The sequence below is a fragment of the Sminthopsis crassicaudata genome, chromosome 3 (genome assembly GCF_048593235.1).
Source record: "Sminthopsis crassicaudata isolate SCR6 chromosome 3, ASM4859323v1, whole genome shotgun sequence".
Lineage (NCBI taxonomy): Eukaryota > Metazoa > Chordata > Mammalia > Dasyuromorphia > Dasyuridae > Sminthopsis > Sminthopsis crassicaudata.
Genome location: NC_133619.1, coordinates 57304120 through 57327923, shown reverse-complemented (window position 1 = coordinate 57327923; position 23804 = coordinate 57304120). Strand labels below are relative to the sequence as shown.

Genomic DNA, 23804 nt, shown 5'->3' with positions numbered 1-23804 from the left:
TAATTTTGTATTTATTCTGATTTTATATAAAAAAAACAGGAACAAAAGGTGATTTTCTGAGATGATATAGTTTAATAGAATGATGCTTAAGAGTAAGTAAAAAAGTTAGGTCTCATTCTTTCTAGTAATAGTTTTTCTACTTGTCTCTTGTTTTTAGCAACAACCTTATACCATATTCAGAATAAAAAATGTTTTTAAATAACAAAGAATCTGAGCTATACACAAAAGCTTTTTTATATTGAAAGACTATCAAAGGTTCTGAAAAGTTTTGTGGGCTATGAGAGTAAAGTTCTCTGAAAAAAATACTCAATACTTAATACACAATATATAAGAAGCAAATAAATGCTTACAGCTCTCAATGAAGTAGAATAAATTAACTCACTTTCAAAAGAGAAGACTTAGATTATGTTGTTTACCAAACAAAATGTTTACTGTGAAAAAGTTTATATTAAAAATATAGATATATAGATAGATAAATATGAATACCAGAAAAATAAAAACAGTCTTACTCCTGTGGCTTGTAGATGCTGCCTGAATTCATCCATAGTTGTATTTGAGATGCTCATATCCCTGAACATTCCTTCCAGTTTTGATGTGAACTGACATCCACATTCAGTCTTTGGAAATAAAGGAAACATAAACAAAAACTAAATCTTTTATTCATTAAATTAACTCTCAATGTTTTTATAGAAAATTAAATATGAAATCTTTTAATAGTAAGGTTAATCTTTATTAAATTATTTTGAGGAAAACGGTGACAAGACCAAGATAAAGCTTTTGAAATGTGAATTATCTCCACTAAATTCAGTTAGCTGGGGAGAAAAGAGAATGGAATGAAGAGTATTCGGGCAGCACTAAATGAATTACAAAAGACACTGGGATTCTTAGGATTTTATTAATTCTAGAAAAAGGCATTGTATGGAACAAACTACATTAACTGTGAGGAGAAAAAAAAATTTACAAATTAAAAGCTTACTTAAAATAATCACATACATCTTACCGTGCTAACAATTATATTACCTGTGTTAAACATCTGTATTAAATATTAATAGATGTGATATTTTATCTTACCTTTAATTTAGATATCATATTTTTTTCGGAGTCATCAGAAACACTTTTATTTGTAAGAAGTCTTCGGGCCAAATGTTGTTTATAGTAACGTTCAAATACATCTTTTTCTTGCATAAACCTAAATAGGACCATTGCCTTATCCAATATTGTTTCTACTTCTTGTTCTGTAAGCTGTAAAATTGAAATAATTCAGAAATTTGATTTCTATGAAAAGAATTACCACATAATCTTAAGTGTATAACAAACAAATGCATAAGGGATCTCAATGGCTGAAAGAAAACCTCTTACTTTTTGTATATCAGGCAATTAACTATAACTACATGTTTCCTTCTTTGCTTTTCATATGTCCTTTCCCACTAACCCATTTTCCTCACTTCTCTCCTTCCTAACCAGTAAATCTATATCCAGTCTACCTGAGAGCCACACATTACTTTTTTCTAAATACTACTGAATGGAGTTTTTTCTTCTGACTTCATCTATGTGGGAAAAACAAATGAGTTTTGGAAAAGCTACAGCAATGTCATTTATGATAAAAGAGATAAATTTTAAAAGTCAAACTATTCCCCTGACATCTCTCAAACTGGTAATGATCACCTATTAGATTTGTATTTTGATAGATATTGCCATTCCTCTTTTTCTATCTCAGACTACAATTGGTGGGTCTTATAAAAATCCAACAACAGAATCATCTTGGAAGAGTGGACAGAACTGTCCCCATGCACAGAAATAACTGGCTCGTAGGTCCAACTCTGAAAAATATCTTTGACCATCCTGAGCACATCAGTTTAATTTCCCAGTACTTTTGGCAATCCTCCAAGATTATACGGCAGACGAAATGCCAAGCAAGCTTGGTGTCTTCACCTGTGAGTTTCTGATGACAATGAGATGACTGGTCCAGTTTTTAATCAAAAACTTTTCATCCCTAATTAAACTTCCCCAACTCCTGCTCCTTTATAGCTCTGAGCTGAGAACTTAATCTTATATTTCATTGAAAAAAGAGAACATTTGCTAAAACCTTACTATTTCCTCAGCTCATGTCTTTCAGAGATTTCAAGGCACTATTTCCTCCTTCAGGTCTATTTCACATAAAGAGATGGACCATTTTTTTTTTTTTTGCCAAGGTTTAATTCTTTACATGTATAAATCATTCCACTGTATGCCATCTTCTGCAGCAGATGGCCCTCACTATCACCTATCTTTTAGCAGTTTCCTGTCTTTTGGCTGCTCCCTCACTGCTTACAAATAAACTCTTATCCTTAACAAAAGCCTCAAATTTAAGCCATCCAAATTCTGCAAACTGTCATCCTAGAGTTCTTCTCCTCAAATACCTATAGGAGGCACATAATTAATGCCTTCCCATCCTTTCCTCTTACTATCTCCTTAACTCTCAGTGGTGTGGCTTCCAACCTGATCATTTAATTGAAACTGCTCTCTCCAAGTTACCAATGATCTCTTAATTGTCCAGCCTAATGGCCTTTTCTCACCCCATATCCCCATACTTCTTACAGTCTTCAACTTAGGATACAGTTTAGCTGTCTTTTTCTCAACACTATCTTTTCTGCATTCCTCTCTCCTGCTTTTGACTAAATGACATCCACTTCTTTTTCTTCATCCATTTCATGCCTGCTAAGAATGGATGCCTTCCAAAGGACTGTTTTGGGTTCTCTTCTCTCCTCCTCGTGTGCTGGATTATTTGGTGATCCCATGAATGACCATGGATTTAACTATTTTTTAAATATTTAACTATTTATTTAACTGTCATCTCTATGCAAAGAATTTAGATCTAATGATCCTTTTTCAAACTCTATTCTTGCCTCCAGTTTTGCAACTTCAGTTGCCATTTAAACATCTTGAACTTGATTTCCCCCACTTGTATCTTAAACCCAACATGTCTGGAAATAAACCCATTATGTTCATTCCAATGCTTCCCTTCTAACAAACCTCCTTATTGTGACCGAGCATTAGTATCCCAAGCGACACACACTCGGTTAGTGAGCTGGATACCAGGCTCAAACCACGTGTCATCCTCAGCTCCACACTCCAAGCTCCCCACCCCCATCCAATCAGTGGCCAGATTTTGTCCTCTCTACCTTTGTAACACCTCGAGTATATGCCTCCTTCTCTCCTCTGACGCTACCACCCTGCTGGGGACTCATCACCTCACAGATGGATTGTTGCTGTAGCCTGCTGACTGGTGTCCGTCCCTGCTTCTAATGCCAATCTACTTTCTAATTAGCTATCAAACTGATCTTCCTACAACACAAGCCTGACTGTCACCCTCTTATTTGTTAAATACCACTGGCTTCCCACTACCTCCAGATAAATATAAACTCTTTAGTTTGCCTTTCAAAGCCCTTTGTAACCTCCTCCCCACCCTACTTCAAGGTCTTACATTTTAACGCCTTCCACTCATCTACAGTCCAGTGACACTTATCTCCTTGGCTGTTATTAGCACAAGACACTCTGCGCCTCCCAAATCTGAGTGTTTTCAAAAACTGGACACTCTTCTCTTCTTGCTTCCTCAAGTCTCAACTAAAGTCTTTCTGAAATCAGTCTTTCTTAATGTTAATGTCTTTCCTATAAGATTACACCAAATTTAACATGTATCTGTCTTGTTGGTACATTGTTGTTTGTTTCTTCTCTCTCTCTCATCAGGCTACAAATTCCTTGAGAAAACGAACTGTTTTGTTTGGTTTTTTAGCCTTTCATTGTATCCCTTAAGTTTAGCACAGTGTCTGGCACATAGAAGATGCTTAATAAATACTAGATGATTCTCCCTTGTCTCAAAACATGATACTGTCACACAATATATAACTCTGTTATCAAACATGTGTCAAGTATATCACCTATTTAGCAGAACTTAAAATGTATAACTTCTACCCCCTTGATTGGTTCCAAAAGTATGAAGTGTAGGTCATTGATAAATATGTTCAAAAAAGCAGCTGTGACAATTGCAACTAGAGGCTCATTCACTTGAGAAAAACAGCTTTGTTGTCTTTTATAGTTTGGTCTTGATACCTATTCTGTTGACTGAAATATAAAAAGTACATGTTTCACAATGCATCAATACTAAAATAATCCATAAAAGATTTCATATAACACTCAAATCATAAAAAGTAATTTGTCTTTTTGCTGTTCTAACTTTTCCATTGATCTTACTTTTATATAGCCTCAAATATATTCATACTTACTCCTTTCACTCCTTTTTTAAGCTTATCATCAATAAATAATGAGAGGTATTCTGGGGATCTGGAGTTGAGGTTGAGAAAATACTCAAAGTCACCCGCAATTGTCTGTTTAAAGAGCCGGTCATTATTGAATGATTCTTGGAGAAAGCGATCAAACCTACTCTTCAGATCCAGTAAACCCTTACAAGGAGAAAAAAAAAAAAAAAAAAAAAAAAAGAACATTTTGATAAATTCTAATTTTTTACTGAATTGGCATATTGAAATTGGTAGAATGAATGACTATTTTAAGGTGGGGAGAAATTAGCTTACTCTACTTATAACAATGAATTAGATGCGTCAAAGATCACAGAAGTTAGTTGAAGACAGGAGAAAGGCAAATGTTAACCAGATTTAAGAACAGGAGGAAGAGTTGTTAAATGCCTTAGAAAATTCCACAACTGGCTATTAAAAATATGGCTGGTGCATCTGAAAAAATAAATGGTGATCCCAAAAAGTTAGGCTGGCTTCATTAAGATCAAGTTGGATTAATTATCACTTACAGAAATGCAAATTAAAACAACTTTGAGATACTACCTTACACTTTTCTGTTTGGCTAACATAACAGAAAAAGAATATGATACATCCTGGAGGGGATGAAAGAAAACTAATGTACTGTTGGTGGAACTGTGAACTGATCATCAAGCCATTCTGTATCAAAATTTGGAACTATGTCCAAAGAGCTATGAAACTGTACAGATGCAACATACCCAGCAATAAAACTTGAGAGCTGGGGGAAAAAAAGGCTTATACATATAAAAATATTGATATCAATTGTATTTTTATGGTGGCGAAGAACTGGAAATTGAGGGAATGCCCATCAACTGTAGAAGGCCTGAACAAATTATAGTATATGATTGTGATGGAACACTATTGTGGGATAAGAAATAACAAGAAGGATACTCTCAGAAAAACCTGGATGCTTTTATGAACTTGTGGAAAGTGAAGTGAACTGTACCAGAATAACAGTAACAGCAATATTGTATAATGATCAATTCTTAGCAATATAATGATGTCAAATGATTGTGAAGGATTCTTGATGAAAAATGCTCTCCTGCCTCCAAAGAAAGGACTAATGAAATCTTAATGCAAATTGAAGCATCCTTTTTTTTTTTTTTTTTTAAACTTTCTTTTTCATTATCGATTTTTTGGATCTAGGTTTTCTTTTGCCACATGGCTAAAAGGGAAATGTTTTACATAAGTGAACATATATGTGCAATCTATATCAAACTGCTTGTCTTCTCAAGTGGGAGTGGGAGGAAAGAAGAAAGAAGGGAGAGAACTTGGAACTTAATTTCTGTTTACATTTAACCAAAGAAAAAACTGAACATAAAAAAAGGAAAGGTTCTATCAAACTATTCCTTTAGTTGATCAAATTATTAATTAGTATGTAGTTTTTAGCAAAGCATTTGTAAAGTATCTTGTACTTCTCTTAGGGAGAATAAACTATAGACTAAATGACAAAACGATTTGATGGATTCTGAACTGGCTAGATAGAAAGGATAGGAGTAGTTATTAATGGTCCAATGTCAGGAGATCAATAGATCTCCAGAGAAGAACTGTGGTAAAACTGTCTGATTGCTGTTTAATATTTTTATCATTGATCTCGGTAAAGTATCATACCCAATTAATTTAAAAATAACAACAACAAAAAAAATGGAATAAAAAGTTAACACAGAGAACATGTAACCAAAAAATCTTCGACAGGCCAGAAAACTGGGCTAATTCTAATATAATCATATTTAATAGCTATAATTAAGTTATCAAAAAGAAATCATCTTCACAAATATAAAATTGAAGTAAAATGGGTAGAGAGCAGTTACATTGAAACAGATCTTGAGTTTCAATGGACTTCTGGCTCAAGGTGTCAGCACTCTGAAACGGTACCTCACTGAGCCCTGCACTCTGGCTGCAATCTGGAGCACTGGACTCAGTGCCAGGACCTGTTTAAGAATGACCCGACCTTGGTGAAGACTGCCTGGAAGATAGTCTAAGTGGAGATGGGTCTTGAGTCCATGACATATAAGGACAGAACAAAGAACCTGGGTGTGTTTGTCCTGGAGAAGACAAGACTCAAGAGATTCATGTGTGACAATGTCTTCAAATAGTTGGCCCCAAAGGGCAGAACCAGGAGCAATGGGTAAAATTCACAGAGACATGGTGTCTCTACAACTCAGCCGGCAGCCACCCAGTGAAAAATTTTAGTAAGAGGTGAGGCCACAAAGTTATCCAGTAGAATGCTCATACCACAACCTTTGAGGGGACCACAGAAGGCAGGACAGGGAACTAAATGTGCTTGTCAGGAGGCTCAGAGCCCTGACCCTGAGAAATGAATGTTAGCAGGTTATGTGGGGAAAGTGTGAGACCAAGCAGAGTCAAAGACCCCCCCCCCAAAAAAAAGGAGGAAAGGCCAGAGCCCAGCCCTGGCAAAGGCAGGCAAAAAAATTCTTCAGAAATTAAAGCTGAACAGATGAGAAAAGCAAAGATGACACTGAGTATACAAAACTGTTGTAGAGCTAGAAATTCTCCCAAACGCAGGGAAGAATAACTCTTATAAAAGAAGTCTCAAAGAAAATAATGGTTTTCCACAAAGACTGCATGGAAACATAGAAGAAATGAAGGGACAAAAAAAATAAAATAAAGACTCTTACTGGAAAGAGAAAGAATAAATAATCCATCAAAGAAAGTGGTAAGCTTTTTCTAAGGAACTGACTCTAAAAACTAGAAGAGAATAGTTTATTAAAATCTCTAACTGTTGGAAATATTAGAACAAAATGAAGACCACAACAGGGGGAAAAACCCCAACAAAGAACTAACAATATGATACAGAATATCAAATACAACTGGCTTGTGAAGAAAAACAGAAGAAATGGTTTAAGAAACAATGAATTCCTGAAAATCATAATTTAAAATTTGAAGCATTGTATTCCTAAATATCACAAACAAAACTTGTAGAGGCAAAGTGGAAAAATTCACTTATTTTCAAAATTCCAAAAGTAAAGACTCAAGAATGGAAAAATAAAAAGTAATTTAAATCTAAAGAGAGGGCTGAGTTATAACAATTAGGATTGGAATGGATAAACTACATGATTGTATGAATATAATCCTTCTTAGGAAATGACAGAAACCTTGCCTTTTTTGTTGTTGCAATGTAAATAATATGGAAATAGCCTTTGTATAATTTCAAATGTATAAGTGATGTAATATTTGTCTTATGAATGGGTGACTGGAGCAAAAAGGAGAGGAAAATATGAAATTCAGAAATTAAAAAAAATTGTAAATAAAAAATAACTTAAAAGAGGAAAAAATAAAGGATGAAGAAAAAAATTCAAAGAATACTGGGCAGCAGTATGTAAAGTGAGCAGAACTAGGAGAACAATAAATAAAAGAACAGGACTGTTAAAAACAAACAAAAAAACCCACAATAAAATTTTTAAAAGACTCAAGAACTCTGCTGAATGCAATGACAAACCATATTTCCAAAGGCCCTATAATGAAGCATATATCATCCATTCACCTTCTGACAGAGAGGTAGATTCAACATGCAAAAAGAAAGATACATTTTTGGACATACCCACTGTGTGGATCTGTTTTGTTATACTATGCTTATTATTTTTACAAGTTTATTTTAAAAGATAGAGGGTGGAAGTAATTTTTAAAAAGAGAAAGATAGTTGAGGGCTCGTGATCAGCAGTCTTGTTGCCAAAAAATGTCAATGAAACATTTTTAAAAATGCACAAGAAAATTCAGATGGATTCACAAACAGAAATTTTTTAAAGGAACATGTAAAATTTATTACAGATACTTTTTTTTAAAATCAGAGACAAATGTAAGCATGTTATTCAGGAAAAACTTCCTCTTAAAACAGTCAAGAACTAGAATATGAGGACCTAAGAAGAGTTGGGTTCCCCTTCTTTGGTAGTTTTCAAACAGTCAGATTAGCATATAGCAGGGCTTCCGCTCAAGTCTGTGATGAACTGGATAGCCAATGAGATCCCCATAACCAACTATCAAATCCTATGACTATGATTCTATAGGGATAATCACCTAAATCCCCAAGTAATTATTTAAATATTGGGAAAGCACTTCGTTGTAATTTTGTATGCAACTACATGCAGTTAAATAGTTGATAAAGAGATGCATCTTCATTGCTGGGCCTTAGCCAGGTCAAAAACAATGAAAGTACTAACTAAAACTGAGTGTATAAAGAAGCTGGAGATAAAATTAACACACTGTAAAATTTGTGTGTTAAAGTTATGACAATTTACTTTATAAAGTTGGTTTTGCTTAGAAGTTAAAAAAAAATAATTGGAACACACTAAGAATATAACTTTGCTTTCTTTGTGAAACATTAATGCCTCAGAAAATTAGAATATTTATAAATTATGTGATATACTTCTATTCTCAGGGGTACTTATTTCAGTAAGAAGGTCGAACTAAGATTTAATAGCAGATCAAAGTGATCAGATATGTTTGGGGAACTGACAGAAAATGTAAGACTTACAATATTTGTCACTTTTCTCCAAACATTTAAGATATTCCAGCTATCAAATGATCATTTATGGCATAGTCAAGTTTGAAGCTATTTATATTAAGATCTAAAGGCATTTAAAAAATTCTCAATATTCCTACTGTCATGACTGTTTTTAAAAAGCACTAACTGAAATACTCATATAAAAGATATACAAATACTTACCTGAATGTAATCAACTGGATTCTTTCCTTCTCCTTCCTCAGAAACAAGGGCTTTGCCTTGTTCCCTTAGATATGAGCTCATACACTCACACATAGTTTTCAAACCGTTTGGCACACGGCTAAATAACTTGTACATGCAGGCAAGGTCTACAATTAGAAAGAAAAAAGTGATTACAGTAAAATTTTTAAAATGTGAGTAAAAACAAAGTATTTTATTCTAAAAAGGCTATTAATGCTGCAATGAGTAGTCTTCATTATGATGCTCAATATGCAATTAAAAAATACAACTAGAATAAGATATTACACAAATAAGTTTTGATTCAAACTAATTTTCCTTAAGATATATTAAAAGTTAAAATTATAACATAGAAATCTCAAAATATCAAAATTAGAATACACATTTACAGCAAAACATCGTCAAAATTTTAGAGGAGAACTTCTAATTCATTTATCTACTATAATTCTTATATTAGAGATATGGTTTCTATAATTATCTTATAAAAATGAAATTGTGGCAACAATGTTTATGATAACAATTAGGGAGAAAAATCAAAATGACCTCAAGCTCTATAGGTATTGAAAACAATTTTTTGATTCTTGTTCATCTTTTGAAAGTCATGTGACAATCATAACTAATTATTTCAGCCAAAGAATCTAAGAAGCATATATATATATATATACATACACACACACATACATACACATATATATACATATATATACACACACACATATATATGTATGTATATATATATATATATATATAAATAAAGATAATGAAAAACTGCTTAAGATAAACATCATTTGAACATTTCTCATCTTTGCAAACTTTGTTTGAAACAAAGGGAAAGAAAAGTATTCTCTTCACTAAACCTTCTCAGAATAACTCTACAAACTCCTCTACTGGGAAGGAATAAATATTCTACCATAATATCTATATTATAAGATTCTGTTATACTGTAAATTTATAATCTTTCATTTAGGATAAACACTGTCCCTCTCCCATTTTATGGCTATTATTAGATTAAAATGTAAGAAACTTGAAATTTAAAAAAGATTATTATGATTAAATACTACTCTATTAAATCTCTTTATGGTTTAGAACTAACCTTATGTTCCTGAAGGCTATGACAATGGGAGTACCCGGAACAGCTTGTTGTACAAGCCCATTGATACCCATCACATCTGTCTACCGAGGATGAACCTATCTAAATTCAGAGAGGTTTTTCACTTTGTTGGCAAATAATCTCAATAAGACTTCACTTTCACCATTATGAATTTCTGTTGGGTGAGGATGGCAGGGGGGTAGGGGAGAGGGAGAGGGATTACCTTCATCAAAATCTTCAGATTCCTGTACTGAATTATATTTTGATGAATATCTTTTTCTTCATTAAAATGAAATAGTTTGAGAATGATTTTGTTGTTGTAATTATCACTGTTACTTGAAATATATTCAAAAATATTAATAAGGGAAAATTTTAAAATGGATTAATGCTAACAAGATGATGTTCATCAGTTTGGTTAAATCATACAGAGGATCTTGTTAATAAAATAATTTAACACACATTTTTAAAATGAAATGGGGAATATAAATTGTTATTTAGCATAAACCAGTGTTTTTATACCCATATTTGGTTTAACATTTTTAACCTTCAATATACAAATTACATTTTAAATTATTACTTTTGACCAATGAAGTTTTTGAAATATTATCTTAAAACGGTAAATGATTATTCAGAATCTACTAATTAGGAAACCTGACAATAATTTCTACTGAATTTCTCAAGTTTAAAAACTAATATTTTGAGTTTGACTGATATAGCCATACTAAACTAAATTTGTGAAACAAAAGCACTTTGGGCAAATTTGTACCCAACTATCCCATTTCTAAATTTGTATATGTGTAATTAAAAGCTGTCTGTAGTTTATACTTATTTTGCATATGGTTTTTTATTTTGTGTGTAAAAAGAAAAAGAATTGGTCAGAAATGATGTAAGAAAAGGAAAGATTTTTGACAACAGCAGTAAGAACAACATTCAAGAACTACTGACTAGTTCAGAATAGTTCATATCTCCAAACTCTTCCTATAAGTTGGAGAAAGTATGACAGGCCAAATACGAGGAGAAATGTTTTAAGAGTTTTCTAGTGAGTAATAATTATCATAACCAAAATAAATGATTAACTTTTGTTTGGTGCCTACTATGTTTCATGCTCTGTATAAAACACTTTATAAAAATCATCTCATTTGATCCTCACAACCCTAGAAGGCAGATGCTATTATTATTCCTATTTTACAATTGAGAAAACTAAGATAAACAGATGATGAGATAAGATTTAAATTTAGGTCTTTTTGAGCACAGGTCTTCACATTCTACGGCCCTGGCAGAAAGTAGAACTTGACTTAAATCTTAAAGGAAAGAAAGAATTCTAAGAGGCAAGAATGAGGAAGGAGACAACTACAGGCATGAGAGTAAATAAGCAAGGGTAAATACACAGAGAATGGATCATAATTCTAGAGCTGAGAAGGATAGGAGAGGTCACTGATGTGCCAACTCTTCCATTTACAAATGAGGAAACTGAGGCTCAATGATGGTTAGTGATGTGCTCAGGAACAAACAAGTGACACAAGAAGGATTTCAACCCAGATCTTTGGAATTCCAATTTCTATACTCTTATCAACTATGCAAGACTGCCTCTGAATGATAGTACTTGGCACCTGATGGATTACCAGTTATCAAATCTTGTTTCTCTTTCCCCAAAATGACCTGTATGTTGCTTCTCTTTCACTCTACTCACACAATTACCACTCTAGTTCAAGCTCATATTACCTCTTACCTGGACTGCTGCAATAGCTTTGGCACCTGCTACTATGAATCAGATAAATCATTTTTCGTGAATCTTTTTAAATGTTTCAGATATAGCTAGAAACATTCCCTAACTCCTTTAGTAAAACTGGATGTACAGAAAATGGCTATTAACAATTCTAACAAGAAACACAAAGTATCAGAGAGTTGCATTTGTATTTTTTATTACAATGTTATTAACTTAAAAACAAATTTGATGACAATGAAAATAGCATAAAAGCAATTGCTTTCTGGAGTTTCAAAAAGTTTTAACTGCCTGTGTAGCCTCTGAATTTTCTAAAGTCATTCTAGGAAAACAAAGACAAAAGAAAGTAGTGTGATATAGTGGTAGGAGCCTTGGAAGTATGTTAATACTTCTAAAATCCTATAATCTAAACATGAACATCAATAAGACAATTAATATCCAAACTGTGAAGTACTTGATTTTTCTCTAAAATAGTTGAAAGAGTTTCTGATTGTTCTGTCTTACCTTTCAATGTTCTTTAATATAAATTTAAAATTCTAAGAACTTTCCTAACAAAGTATAAAAAAGTAAATAGTCAAACATAACTACTGAAACCACATTAAACTTCACTTGAAAAAAAAATTCACACACACACACAATGATTTAATTCTAAACAATCACAAAGTATAAGTTCAAAAACCTGTCCACAATTTTTTTTTTTTTTTTTTTTTTTAAATTTATAGGAAAAGCATCCTGGAGCTCACCTTTTTTTCTGTCAAGGGGAAATTCAAGTGAAGGAGGGAAAATGGAGAGAGAAAAGAAGGGACCCAGGAGATTATAAAGTTCTTCTAAAACAGTTCTAAGTAGGCAGACACGCCAGAAGCAGAGAAGCTCAAGTACTTAAGATCAATAAGAGAGTAATCCCAGAATGATGCTCTATTATTACCCCTGAAGAACCTACATCAATATTTGAAAAACCACAATTAATTTCAAAAACTCATAAAATTTAAAGAACCTGCCAACACTTGATATTTTTAAAACTTACCTTCTGTTTTTCCATTTTTCAACATATGCACAAGCCCAGAATTCTCCATTTCTACTATGGTTTTCATATGTTTAGAAATTAGTTCTCTCTCAACCACCTTTACAATCGGCTCCTCAGTCGATTTGTCCAAGCAGTGCATCACTCGTTCTATTTCTTCATTAATTCTTGCTTCTACTTTCTTTATATAAACTGAAGCACTGTTTTCAGCTAAAAATTTCTGACTTTCCATCTGTTATTAAAAAAAAAAAAAATTCTTGAATAACTTTTTTACATATAGAAGACCTAAAATGTAAAAAATATTTGTGTTTTTATTTTCACTTCTACACTACTGATCACAAGACAATATCTTAAAAAGGTGCTATAAACATTTTATGCAGATTGTTGAGAAGATCCTAATTATAATGGTTCTTAAAAAAAAAAAAAAATCCAGTCTATAAGTCAAATGATGTTCTTTAACCATAACACCTAAGTCTGAAAAAGCATACTTTTGAAATTAAATAAGTATCTAACACCTACTCTGCAGATTTTGATCATTGTTTACTGACCCTCACTCTAATTTGATGGACATTAAAGAGAGTCTAAAAAAATCTTAAGATGACAAGGTAGCTACCTTAATCTACCAAGAAATTACCTTTTCAATGGATCTTGTAGTAAGCCCATAATCGTCAGATATGACTTGAATTCCTCAAGTTACTATTTAACATATTTAGTAAAACTTTTGTCACTGTCCAGCACACAGCAACTTTTGTTATAAAATAACTATAGTAAAAAATAGCTATACTGCCTATTTTGGGAACTTGTTTTATAAATGAACATTTCAATTAAAGTGAAAACTAAATGAAACACTAAAATGCTTTGTGCTATTCACCACATTCTTAGAAAAAATGTTGTTTTCCATAAATTTAATTTACATTGAAAACTTGACTGAACTGTATTACATCGTATGCATGAAGACACATTTTAACAACATTTATTTACAGCATTATTAATTTACCTGGAAGAATTCTGCAGACATCTCCAAAAATGGAGCTTCAAAATCTTCTTCATAAACTGATCTTCCTTCAAGACCTAGAATCATTAACATCTGGCAAGCATTTCTTATTGCACCTCTGTGAAAAGGAATTTAACAATTTAAACAGATAGTAAAATAAATTTTAAAAGGATCAAAACATCAAGTGTTTAGAAAATATCATGCCTGTATACAAAAAATCTCTAAGAAAAATACTATATGTACAAAAGAATGTACACTATTTCTAAATGTTGTGCTAGGTCTAATTCTAGATATTGTTGATTAAGATACTGTATGTATTCTGAAGCGCCTAAGATATCAAAACATACCTATGGATTAAAAACAACAACAACAATAACAACCATTAAAAAGGGGGACTATTTAGCATAGTTAAAAAAGAAAAAAAAAATCTATTGCCCCTCACATTGCTTCAGAGCAACCTTGACCATAGTAGTGAAGCATAAGAGTCATGTATATTACAAATAAGGTGCTTATCATTTCAAGAACCATCTTGCAAGGTTCTTGCCACTTGAGTCACAGGACAAGTACATAATTATATATATTAAAATAAAAAATACCATCCAGAGGTGGCTAGGGGTGTGTCACAGTATAGAGCATCTGATCTAGAGTCAGGAAGACCTGAGTTCAGATCCTTGACTGTACAGATCCTGGATCTGTAATCTTAGACAAGTCACTTCACCACTGCCTGCCTCAGTTTCCTTAAATGTAAAATGTGAATAAAGATAGTCTTACCTCCCAGGGTTATGAGGATAAAAATGAAGTATTTTTCAAATACACTGCAAACCTTAAAGAGCTACCTTAGCTATTATTATTACTGCCAGAAATCAAAGAAAAAAAATTGATAAGAATCTAATTTGAAAATGTAAAAGCTAAAATAATTTCAGGGCTCAATTTTTAAAAGTCTGAAAAAAAAGATGAAATAATAAAAACAGAATATAGACTTTTCATAAAAGACTAAAGGAATAAACCACTAAAAAAAAAAAAAAAAAAAAGCCAAGATAATGAAAACAAGTATGAAAAGTCAACATGAGGACAACTGTCTACAAAAATCTTTCCAATGAAAAAATTTATTTTCTAAAAAAAGATTCTCAATGTTTAAAGTTAAGAGAAAACACCTTTTGATCCTTTAAGAACATATTAGAAGAAAATAAATAAATCTTATTGTTTAAAATTATAGCTTTGGGGTAGCTAGGTGACACAGTGGATAGAACACTAGCGCTTTAATTAGGAGGACCTGAGTTCAAATTTGATCTCAGACATATAATGCTTCCTAGTTATGTGATCCTGGGCAAGTCACTTAACCCCAATTGCCTGGGGGAGGAGGGGGATTAAAATTACAGCTTTAACCATTGACTCATCAGCTGAAAAATATTCACTCAAATATTATTTCAAAAATTACAGCAGTAAATAGAAGTTATCATACCTGTCTACGACTTCTCCTTTTCTTTCTCTTGCAATCATGTCCAACAGAGTTTGCCTGAGGTGATCTCTAATACACCCATATCGTACAACTTGATCTCGAAAAATAATTAATCCCAAATTGTAGACATTCTCCACATTATTTTGCTGGACATAGACACGGTCCTGTAATTCAAAACCAAAGTAAATAAGCACATATAATATATGATTGTATATAAAACTTTTAATTTCCCCAAATGAGTAAAAATAAAATTCTTTTCAATGCATTATTTTGAGGTAAAAATAGACTACTTACTTGTACTCAAAATTATACAAAAATTGCTTTAATTATCTAAAAGTCATGCACAAAAATAATCTTGGCCATACAAGGCAGCCTAGTTGTTTGTATGTTAACAAAATGAGAGAATTTCTGAGCTGGAAGGGACTCTTAAAAACTATCGGATACACTTCATCTACCTTTGTTTTACAACCTTTTGTGAAAAAGAATGGATCTGATCCTGTGACAGCCCTTTTTATTCTCAATTATCTCTCACTGTTCATAAACTTTTTCTTAAGTCACTCAGTAGTTTCTACCCTTTGCTCATAAATCCTACCACCTTCTGAGGACAGGGAAAACAAGGCTAATTCATTTTCCACATTAAAATCTCTGAAAAATTTGAAAGAAATTAGGCCACATTCTCCAGCCCAGGCTAAGTATTCAACTGAACCTTAGGTAGTATCTCTAATGGAATTTTCTCATAATAAAATATGTATTTAATTTGTAAATGCTTACTTGTATACATACATTCTTCACTATAGACCACAAGAATATGACCGATCAGTCTAGTACAATGTTGATGTTCAGGAGACATTGAATAAATTGACTGTTGTTCACAAATAAACTGTGATTGATGATCTCAAAGCTTTTGACCATCTTGCTCATTCTCTAGACATTCTTTAACTAATCAAATCCCATTCTAAAACATGACGCCCAATACGGAACAGAATCATATATATAAGTACTGACCAAGGTGATAGGTCTGTCTATCACTTTGCTAATCTTATTTACTAAAAATCCCTTAAAGTGGAAAATGTACTTTTATGGGACTACTATATAATGCTACTGTATCATGAGCCTGCATTCCACCAAAACCCTCTACTATTTTTCACTGTGAAAAATGCTATCAGATGTGTACTACCCATATCACAACTGTAAAAGTGGTATCTGGAACTCACAACAGTTTTACTATACTGTTATTACTAAACTTTTTTTCATTATATTGCTGTCCAAGATCTTGACAGATTCTGTTGCTGGCATCTAATTAATATGTTAAACTTTTCCTCTTGGTTTTGTATTTTTGCAAATCTGATGAGCAAGTCAGCAATATCTTTATCCAAGTCACTGATAGAACATTTAACACAAGCCTGTTGATTGCCCCAACTCTTTCCAACTTGATATCAAGACTTTAATGACTTTGGGTCCAATCAATCGTTTTCAATATTCAAGTCCTTTGTAACCATATAACTTTTATATATCTTAACTGGCTTTACAACCAAAATAAGTTAATCCCTGAAAAGACCCAGATTTTAAGAAATAGTAATAGCACTATCCTTATTAAAAGCAGAAAACAAACTGCTCCCCCAAAATGAGAAATGGATTCCTCTATTACATATGTATGGTAATTACACACATACTTTGAAGGAACAAATGAATAATCTGAGATATGGAATTGGGTTCAAAATGATAGTATATAAAGTTAAACCAATCACTAACTCTAAGGATTCAAATGAAGACATCCCAACAGAATTCAGGATAAAATTCAATAGACATTGTTAATGACTCATTGTTTAAATTAAAGCTCAAGTTCTTTCCTCTGGTTAAAAATTTTAACTAAAAAAGTGCATAGTAGCATGTAAACCAGTTACGATCATTGCAATTTATCATTTTGAAAATATAGTCTAGAGTTTGCCAGGAAAAAAAAGTTCAGCTCACTGGACTATAGTCAAGCTCCTTTTCCTTACAAAAAACAAGGGGACAGAAAGGAATAGGTTAACTGAAGAGATTTCCAGATCTTTGTTGTCCTTCTTTTCCTTGGTAGTTTCAATTCATTCTGAGCATTAACACTGCTAAGTTTTTTTTTAAGGACCATGCCATTTCTTTGTATTCCTCTTCCATTATCTGTCTTTTGCTTCAAATTTGATTGATTAGTTCACTATGCTATCAATTTTCAGAAATCTCCATTTTCCTTCCACATCAGAATTGTTTATCTTGGTGTCTTTATAGTTCTTTTTTTTCTTTTTCTTTTTCTGAGGTTGGGGTTAAGTGACTTGCCCAGGATCACACAGCTAGAAATTGTTAAGTGTCTGAGACCAAATTTGAACTGGGGTCCTCCTGAATTCAGGGCTGGTGCTCTATCCACTGCGCCACCTAGCTGCCCCCTTGGTGTCTATAGTTTAATACCTGAGTTATCCATCTCTCCTGGGTCACCTTTCTCCCTACAATTTAAAGCCATAGGACCCTACAAAGTCTGAGAGGCAAGCTCACTGAAACACACAAGTTCATGATTCCTTTGACCCCAGCAATCCAAAAAACATAAAAATTAAATGATTTGCAAGATCCATAGGGCTTCCTTCTACCATGATTAAGTTAAAGAAGTGGAAAGGTAATAGAGCTAAAAATCACAGATTTTACTATTACCTATCATATTCACTTAATTGTCAGTATTTTAAATGTAAACCTGTAATCTAGCAACCAACTAACCAAACTCCCAAAGGATCTCCAACCATATTAATATTGACCTTTTAGTTACAAGCAGTGCTACAAAAGAGAAGTCACAGTTATATCAAAGGATATCTCAAAGTTATTCTTGGAAGAGCAAGTGAAATTGTTGGGTTTCTAAATGTAACCAAAGCAGTGATATTTCAAGGGATCCTTGGTTACCTTCCCTAACAGTACTTAGAAGCACAAAGAAAAACACCATCCTGAAGATTATAGCATCATAGATCAGATGATCATTTGTTTACAAATATCAGGATATATCAAGGATATTAAAAAACAAAACAAAACAAAACAAAAAAAAAAAAGGAAAACCCTTAGTTTTACAGGTGAAGAGACCTAAGGACTGGGCCACAACAAAGGTCTTGTTCAATGGAATAAATGATAGATGCAGGACTGGAAGCCAGGTCCTCTGAACCCAACTCTAGCAGTTTAAACTTCATTCAGAAACACTATCACATGAAATGAAACGATAGGAAAAATGTACAAAAAACTAGAATTACAGCAAAGATGAGAAATGTACCTAAATTACCCAGATCCTTTGGTGCCAGAGGCAATGCTGTTTGCACTACACCATACTGCATTCTATATCATATAAGACAGGATTAAAAAAAAAAAAAGATCTCAATATTCTAGAACAGTGAATGTAATCTAATTAGACTTAGTCTGGGGTATAAAACATTAAATGCAGGTCAAACAGACAGACAAAAATTAGGCAAAGTATGTTAAGTCAGCTTAAAAAGATGGGAAGGGGGAAGGTGTTAATAGTCTGAAAGTTCAATAAGTACACTGTGCAACTTTAGTCAAAAAAAAAAAAAAGCTTATGTAATCTTAGATTGCATTAAGAGAAGTCTAACAGCTTCCCCCGCTAAAGAAGATGATGGCAGGGGCTGTATTTTATGCTCTCGGGCGAAACCAAACTGCCAAACTGAGAAACTGTGTTCGATATGGTATATTATATTTTAAGGACTTTGATTAAGTTGGGTAAGAAAGAACCAGAAATTTTTAATCTGGAAAAGACACAATTTATGGCTATTATATGTAAAGAAAAAAGGAAAAGACTTGTTCTGTTTGTACCAATAATTAAATTAGGAGTAATAGGTTCTCTTAATTTTTTATAACTATGCATCTTAGGCAATTTGTTAATATTAAGTAATTTATTGTTATTCCCCAAGTAATGGATATGTACTTTTGATCTCAGGTCTTTGTTCTCCCCCAAAAAGCATTATTATGTATGCTTTAGTATAAAGAGGACTTTTCTTTCTATCTTTGATCTCTTTGGTATATACGTCATAAGAGAATCTCTGGGTCAAAAAGTATGGATATTTTAATCACTTTTTAAGGATTTGCTTTCTAAAATTAGCTAGATCCATTCATAGTTCTATTGACAACATGTTAATTTGCCTTTCTTCTATTTTCTATAACTAATTTATTCTGATATTTTGTCATCTTGTCAATTTTCTTGGTATGAAGTAAGACCTCAAAGTAGTTTTGATTTGTATTTCCTGAGTAGTGATGTGAAATCTTTCACCATATTGACAATGAGAATTGTAATCATTATGCCAATATTAAGATAATGATTTATCTTACATGATTAAGATATTAGTATACCTTACAAGATTGGTTATTTCATTGGTTATATACTTGGTCAGACCCTTATTAGAGATGAGGCAAAGATTTCTCCCCAACTGATACATTCCTTTTAGCATTGATTTTGTATGCAAAAAAGTTTTTTTATTTTCTTTGTCATAATAATTACCCATTTGTTTATCATCTTTTCTATCATCTTGATTAGAATTAAGGATTCTCCACCAAACCATATTTAATTTTTTTAATCTTATCTGGTTTTCTTTTTTATTAATGGTATGTCTTCAAATAGTCAAGTCACATCTCCATTTGGAGTTTACCATGGTCTACGGTATAAGATGTTGATATAAAAATAATTTTTGCCAAATGACTTTTCAGTTTTTCTGGAAGATTTTGTCCAAATAATTTCTCATTTCCTATTTTCAAATAATGACTTATTGAACAAGGGTTTTTAATTTTTCTGTAGCATATTGCATGTAACCATTTTTCCACTTTAAAATCAGTAACAATTTTTATATCTGCTTTACGCTGTAAAATGAGGTCAAAGTCCTAGTCTTCATTTCTAGTTTTTTTTTCCTCCTTGCATATTTTCCTTATGCTCTTGCAAATGAATTTAACTCTTTTGTCTAACTCTATATAGTATATTAGCTGTTGGATCAGAATAGTATCAAATGTGTAAATTAATTATTTTCTTGCATTGATACCACCCAACTATGTCCAATGACAATCTCTCCAAATGTTTTAGTCACAGTAACTTATTGGCTGTGTTATGGTCTGTTGTAAAATTTTTTTTAAAAACCCATATTTCAACATTAATGAGTGGTCCCCTCCTACCCCCAATAGCTTTGTTTGCTTTATCCCTTCCTGCTTTGGGTTTTTCTCGTAATTATTAAAAATTTATGCAGCATTTGTATTATCATAAGATCATAAGATCAGAGTTAAGAGTACATGAGATCTTAAAATCTGTGTCTAATCCCTTTACTTTATAAGAGCATACAAAGTTTAAGTGGAAGACCCAGGATCATATAGCTTTTTTAAGTGTCTGAAAAGATTCAAACCCAGATTTTCCAAGTCCATCAGTATTTTATCCTACAGTTCTAATAAAGGGCATTCTAAATGTTGGGAATTATTAGAAAAAGGCAGATTCTCTCTGCTGCTTTTAGGAAGTCCTTTGAGGATACAAATGACTTCTGAGTATTCTAGCTGACTAGCATTAAATAAAATGATGATTACCTATAATCCATTTTCATCCACAATATTTTGTGGGTAACATACACTGACTTTTTTATTTGTCTCCACAAAAGGGAGTCCGATAGTTTTAATCTGTAAATCTATTTGGACCAAGGAATTTTTCCTTTATAACAGCTGTTTTATGATATGTTAAATTTCATGCCCTGAGATATGGGTAAGATCTCTTTTATAAAGTGGAAAAATGGTTACATGCAATATGCTACAGAAAAATTAAAAACCCTTGTTCAATAAGTCATTATTTGAAAATAGGAAATGAGAAATTATTTGGACAAAATCTTCCAGAAAAACTAAAAAGTCATTTGGCAAAAATTATTTTTATATCAACATCTTATACCGTAGACCATGGTAAACTCCAAATGGAGATGTGACTTGACTATTTGAAGACATACCATTAATAAAAAAGAAAACCAGATAAGATTAAAAAAATTAAATAGGTTTGGTGGAGAATCCTTAATTCTAATCAAGATGATAGAAAAGATGATAAACAAAGAATTTAATTCAAAGCATTAAATCCAGTTTTTCCTTCTTTTTATTCCTCAATTAGACCTTATTTTTAAGCACCTCACATCCTTGAGCTTTTATTTTCCTTAAACCAATTTTTGAGAGTTGACTTTGTCTTTTATTGATAATTGTTTACTTACATGTCATTTGTTTCTATTTTTTAAGGTGCTAACTTGTCAAATATTGCAGCTCACCTGTGAAAGATTTTAGTTTTTGGTAGAAATTCTTCAAATTCTTCTCTTTTGCTTAAGATCCATCTTTCTTCAGTGATGGCTGGACTTAGCAATGAAAGACATGATTTTTGGTTGCAGTTTGAACTCCCTGACTGCCTTTCACTTCAGTCAACAAGCACTGCGTAAGTGTCTGCTCTATTATTAGGTACTGTTTTCTTGGTATTTGTAAAATGTATTATTTGTTCTTGAAATTCTAATCTCAAGTGTAGAGTTTTTCTTTGGTGGCACAATGTGAATGCATATTAATGAGTACTTTACTGTCTCTACTCCTGAATTACTGTGTTGCAGTATGGTACTCATGGCTGAATTAAAAAAAAAAAAAAAAAAAAAAAAAAAAAATCAACATCTTACATCACTTGGGAGTTGCAAAGGAGAGGTTTAGGCCAAGTCAGTGCAGTAGGGGAACCCAATAAGGAAAGGCCTAGCAAACAGAGAAAGTAGTGGGAATGGAACGGAATAGGATTTATTACAGTGCCTAATACCAGGTAAGTTGGGCTGTGGTAGGAATGCTGAATGAAATAAAGAATTTAAGTTCTTTAGTATTTTATGAATTGTTTAAAATTTAAGTGCAATATTCCTTATTTTAAAGATTTGGCTTTTGTGATTCTGCACCTAGTGCCAAACTTCTTTTTCAAAAATTTTGGTATGGGTGAAATCTGAAAAACTGTTCCACTGTCTTACTTTTTTTTTTTTTCCCAAGAAGAAATCTGAAAGGCATTAAGATATGGAAAGCACTAAACAACATAACAAAACCAAATCTGAACATGTCTTGATAGCAAATGAATGGTTATCTAAGTGGGAGTCATTTCATAATCACTTCTATGGACACAGATGATTCTTGTAAAGACTCTTGTGAAGATGCAAATCAAAAGGATCAAGATGAGATGAAGGTACAATATAAAATTACAGCAGTTTCAAACTGAACCAGTTAAGTATGTTACTAATGCTCAAAAATGGGAACAATAAAAAGACACTGAAATCAAATATCACCATTTCACACAGAAATTTAATTAATGAGTCTAGAAACCATCTTAGTTAGACAACACATGTACTTACTATCCAGATCAAATTACAAGGGCAATAATACTCATGTTAGAGTTTAGTCAGGAAGGCCAAATCTGATAGGTAAGAATAATTTTTTACATTTTAAAGCATAAAACTTTATTTTAAGGCAAACAAAAAAATATTTTTAGCTTGGGCCTGTTTTTGGCTCTAGGCCAACAGTTTGTCAAACACTAGGAGAGAATATAATTTCATATTTTAAAAAAATCCCTCAAAGGACAATAAAATATTATGAACATTATAGTCTCATAGAATATCAACAAGCAATGGAGGGTAGTTTATTTGTAGAGATTGTTGTGGGGCCCAATTAAATCTTATCACTTTAAAAGCATTTAGAAAGTGAAACTATAAAAAATACAACCAGAAAAACAATGAATACAAATAAAAGCAAAAAATGAAACAGCATTTCTTATAGAAATTATTTTATTTAGCAATAAAAGCATAGTCACTATGTTTTACCAGATCAATTTCTGATACACTAAATAAAGAGGTAGAAATGGTACTAATGAAGATAAAAGATAAGAGCAGTTGAAACAGACAGGACATAGGAGGATATCTTTACTGAAGGTGACATAATAATTTAGGGAATACTGGAAAAGTAACTCAAGATATATGAACGAGATGACAACAAACTGAAGGGAAAAGAAAGAGTATTATCCAAAACTACAACTGCAAAGTCATCAATATCTGCCAAACCATCTGTCTACTTTTTCATCTTTATAAGAATGATTTACACACATGTTAATAGCATCCTTGATGAAAACACGAGAAGGGAATAGAATTTCAAACAATTTTCTAAGAAACTAGGAAGCACAGCTGATTGCATGCTGGACTTAGGAATAAGGAAGACTTGAGTTCAAATCCTACCTCAGACACTTACCAGGAGTGTGACTCTGGACAAGTCACTTAATCTCTCTCAGCCTCAGTTTCCTCATCTGTAAAATGAGGATAATAACAACACTTACCTCACAGAGTTGTTGTGAGGATCACATGAGATAATGTGTGTATGTACATATGCATGTATGTATGTACATATGTATACAAAGTGATTTGTAAACCTTAAAGCACTACATAAATTGTTATCTATTATTACTAGAATAGATTACAACTGTATAATTACATA

General features: G+C 32.4%; 1 protein-coding gene across 1 annotated transcript in view; it reads right to left on the bottom strand.

Annotated features, from left to right (window-relative positions):
• The window catches only part of CUL3 (cullin 3), a 108663-nt gene that overhangs the window by 19800 nt on the left and 65059 nt on the right, over positions 1–23804 (bottom strand). The window contains exons 4-10 of the mRNA XM_074298586.1: positions 15297–15457; positions 13838–13952; positions 12844–13072; positions 8992–9137; positions 4263–4439; positions 1072–1242; positions 510–617 (exon numbers count right to left, since the gene is read on the bottom strand). Of these exons, the coding sequence (XP_074154687.1) occupies positions 510–617; positions 1072–1242; positions 4263–4439; positions 8992–9137; positions 12844–13072; positions 13838–13952; positions 15297–15457 (1107 nt within the window). The remainder of the gene's footprint in view (positions 1–509; positions 618–1071; positions 1243–4262; positions 4440–8991; positions 9138–12843; positions 13073–13837; positions 13953–15296; positions 15458–23804) is intronic.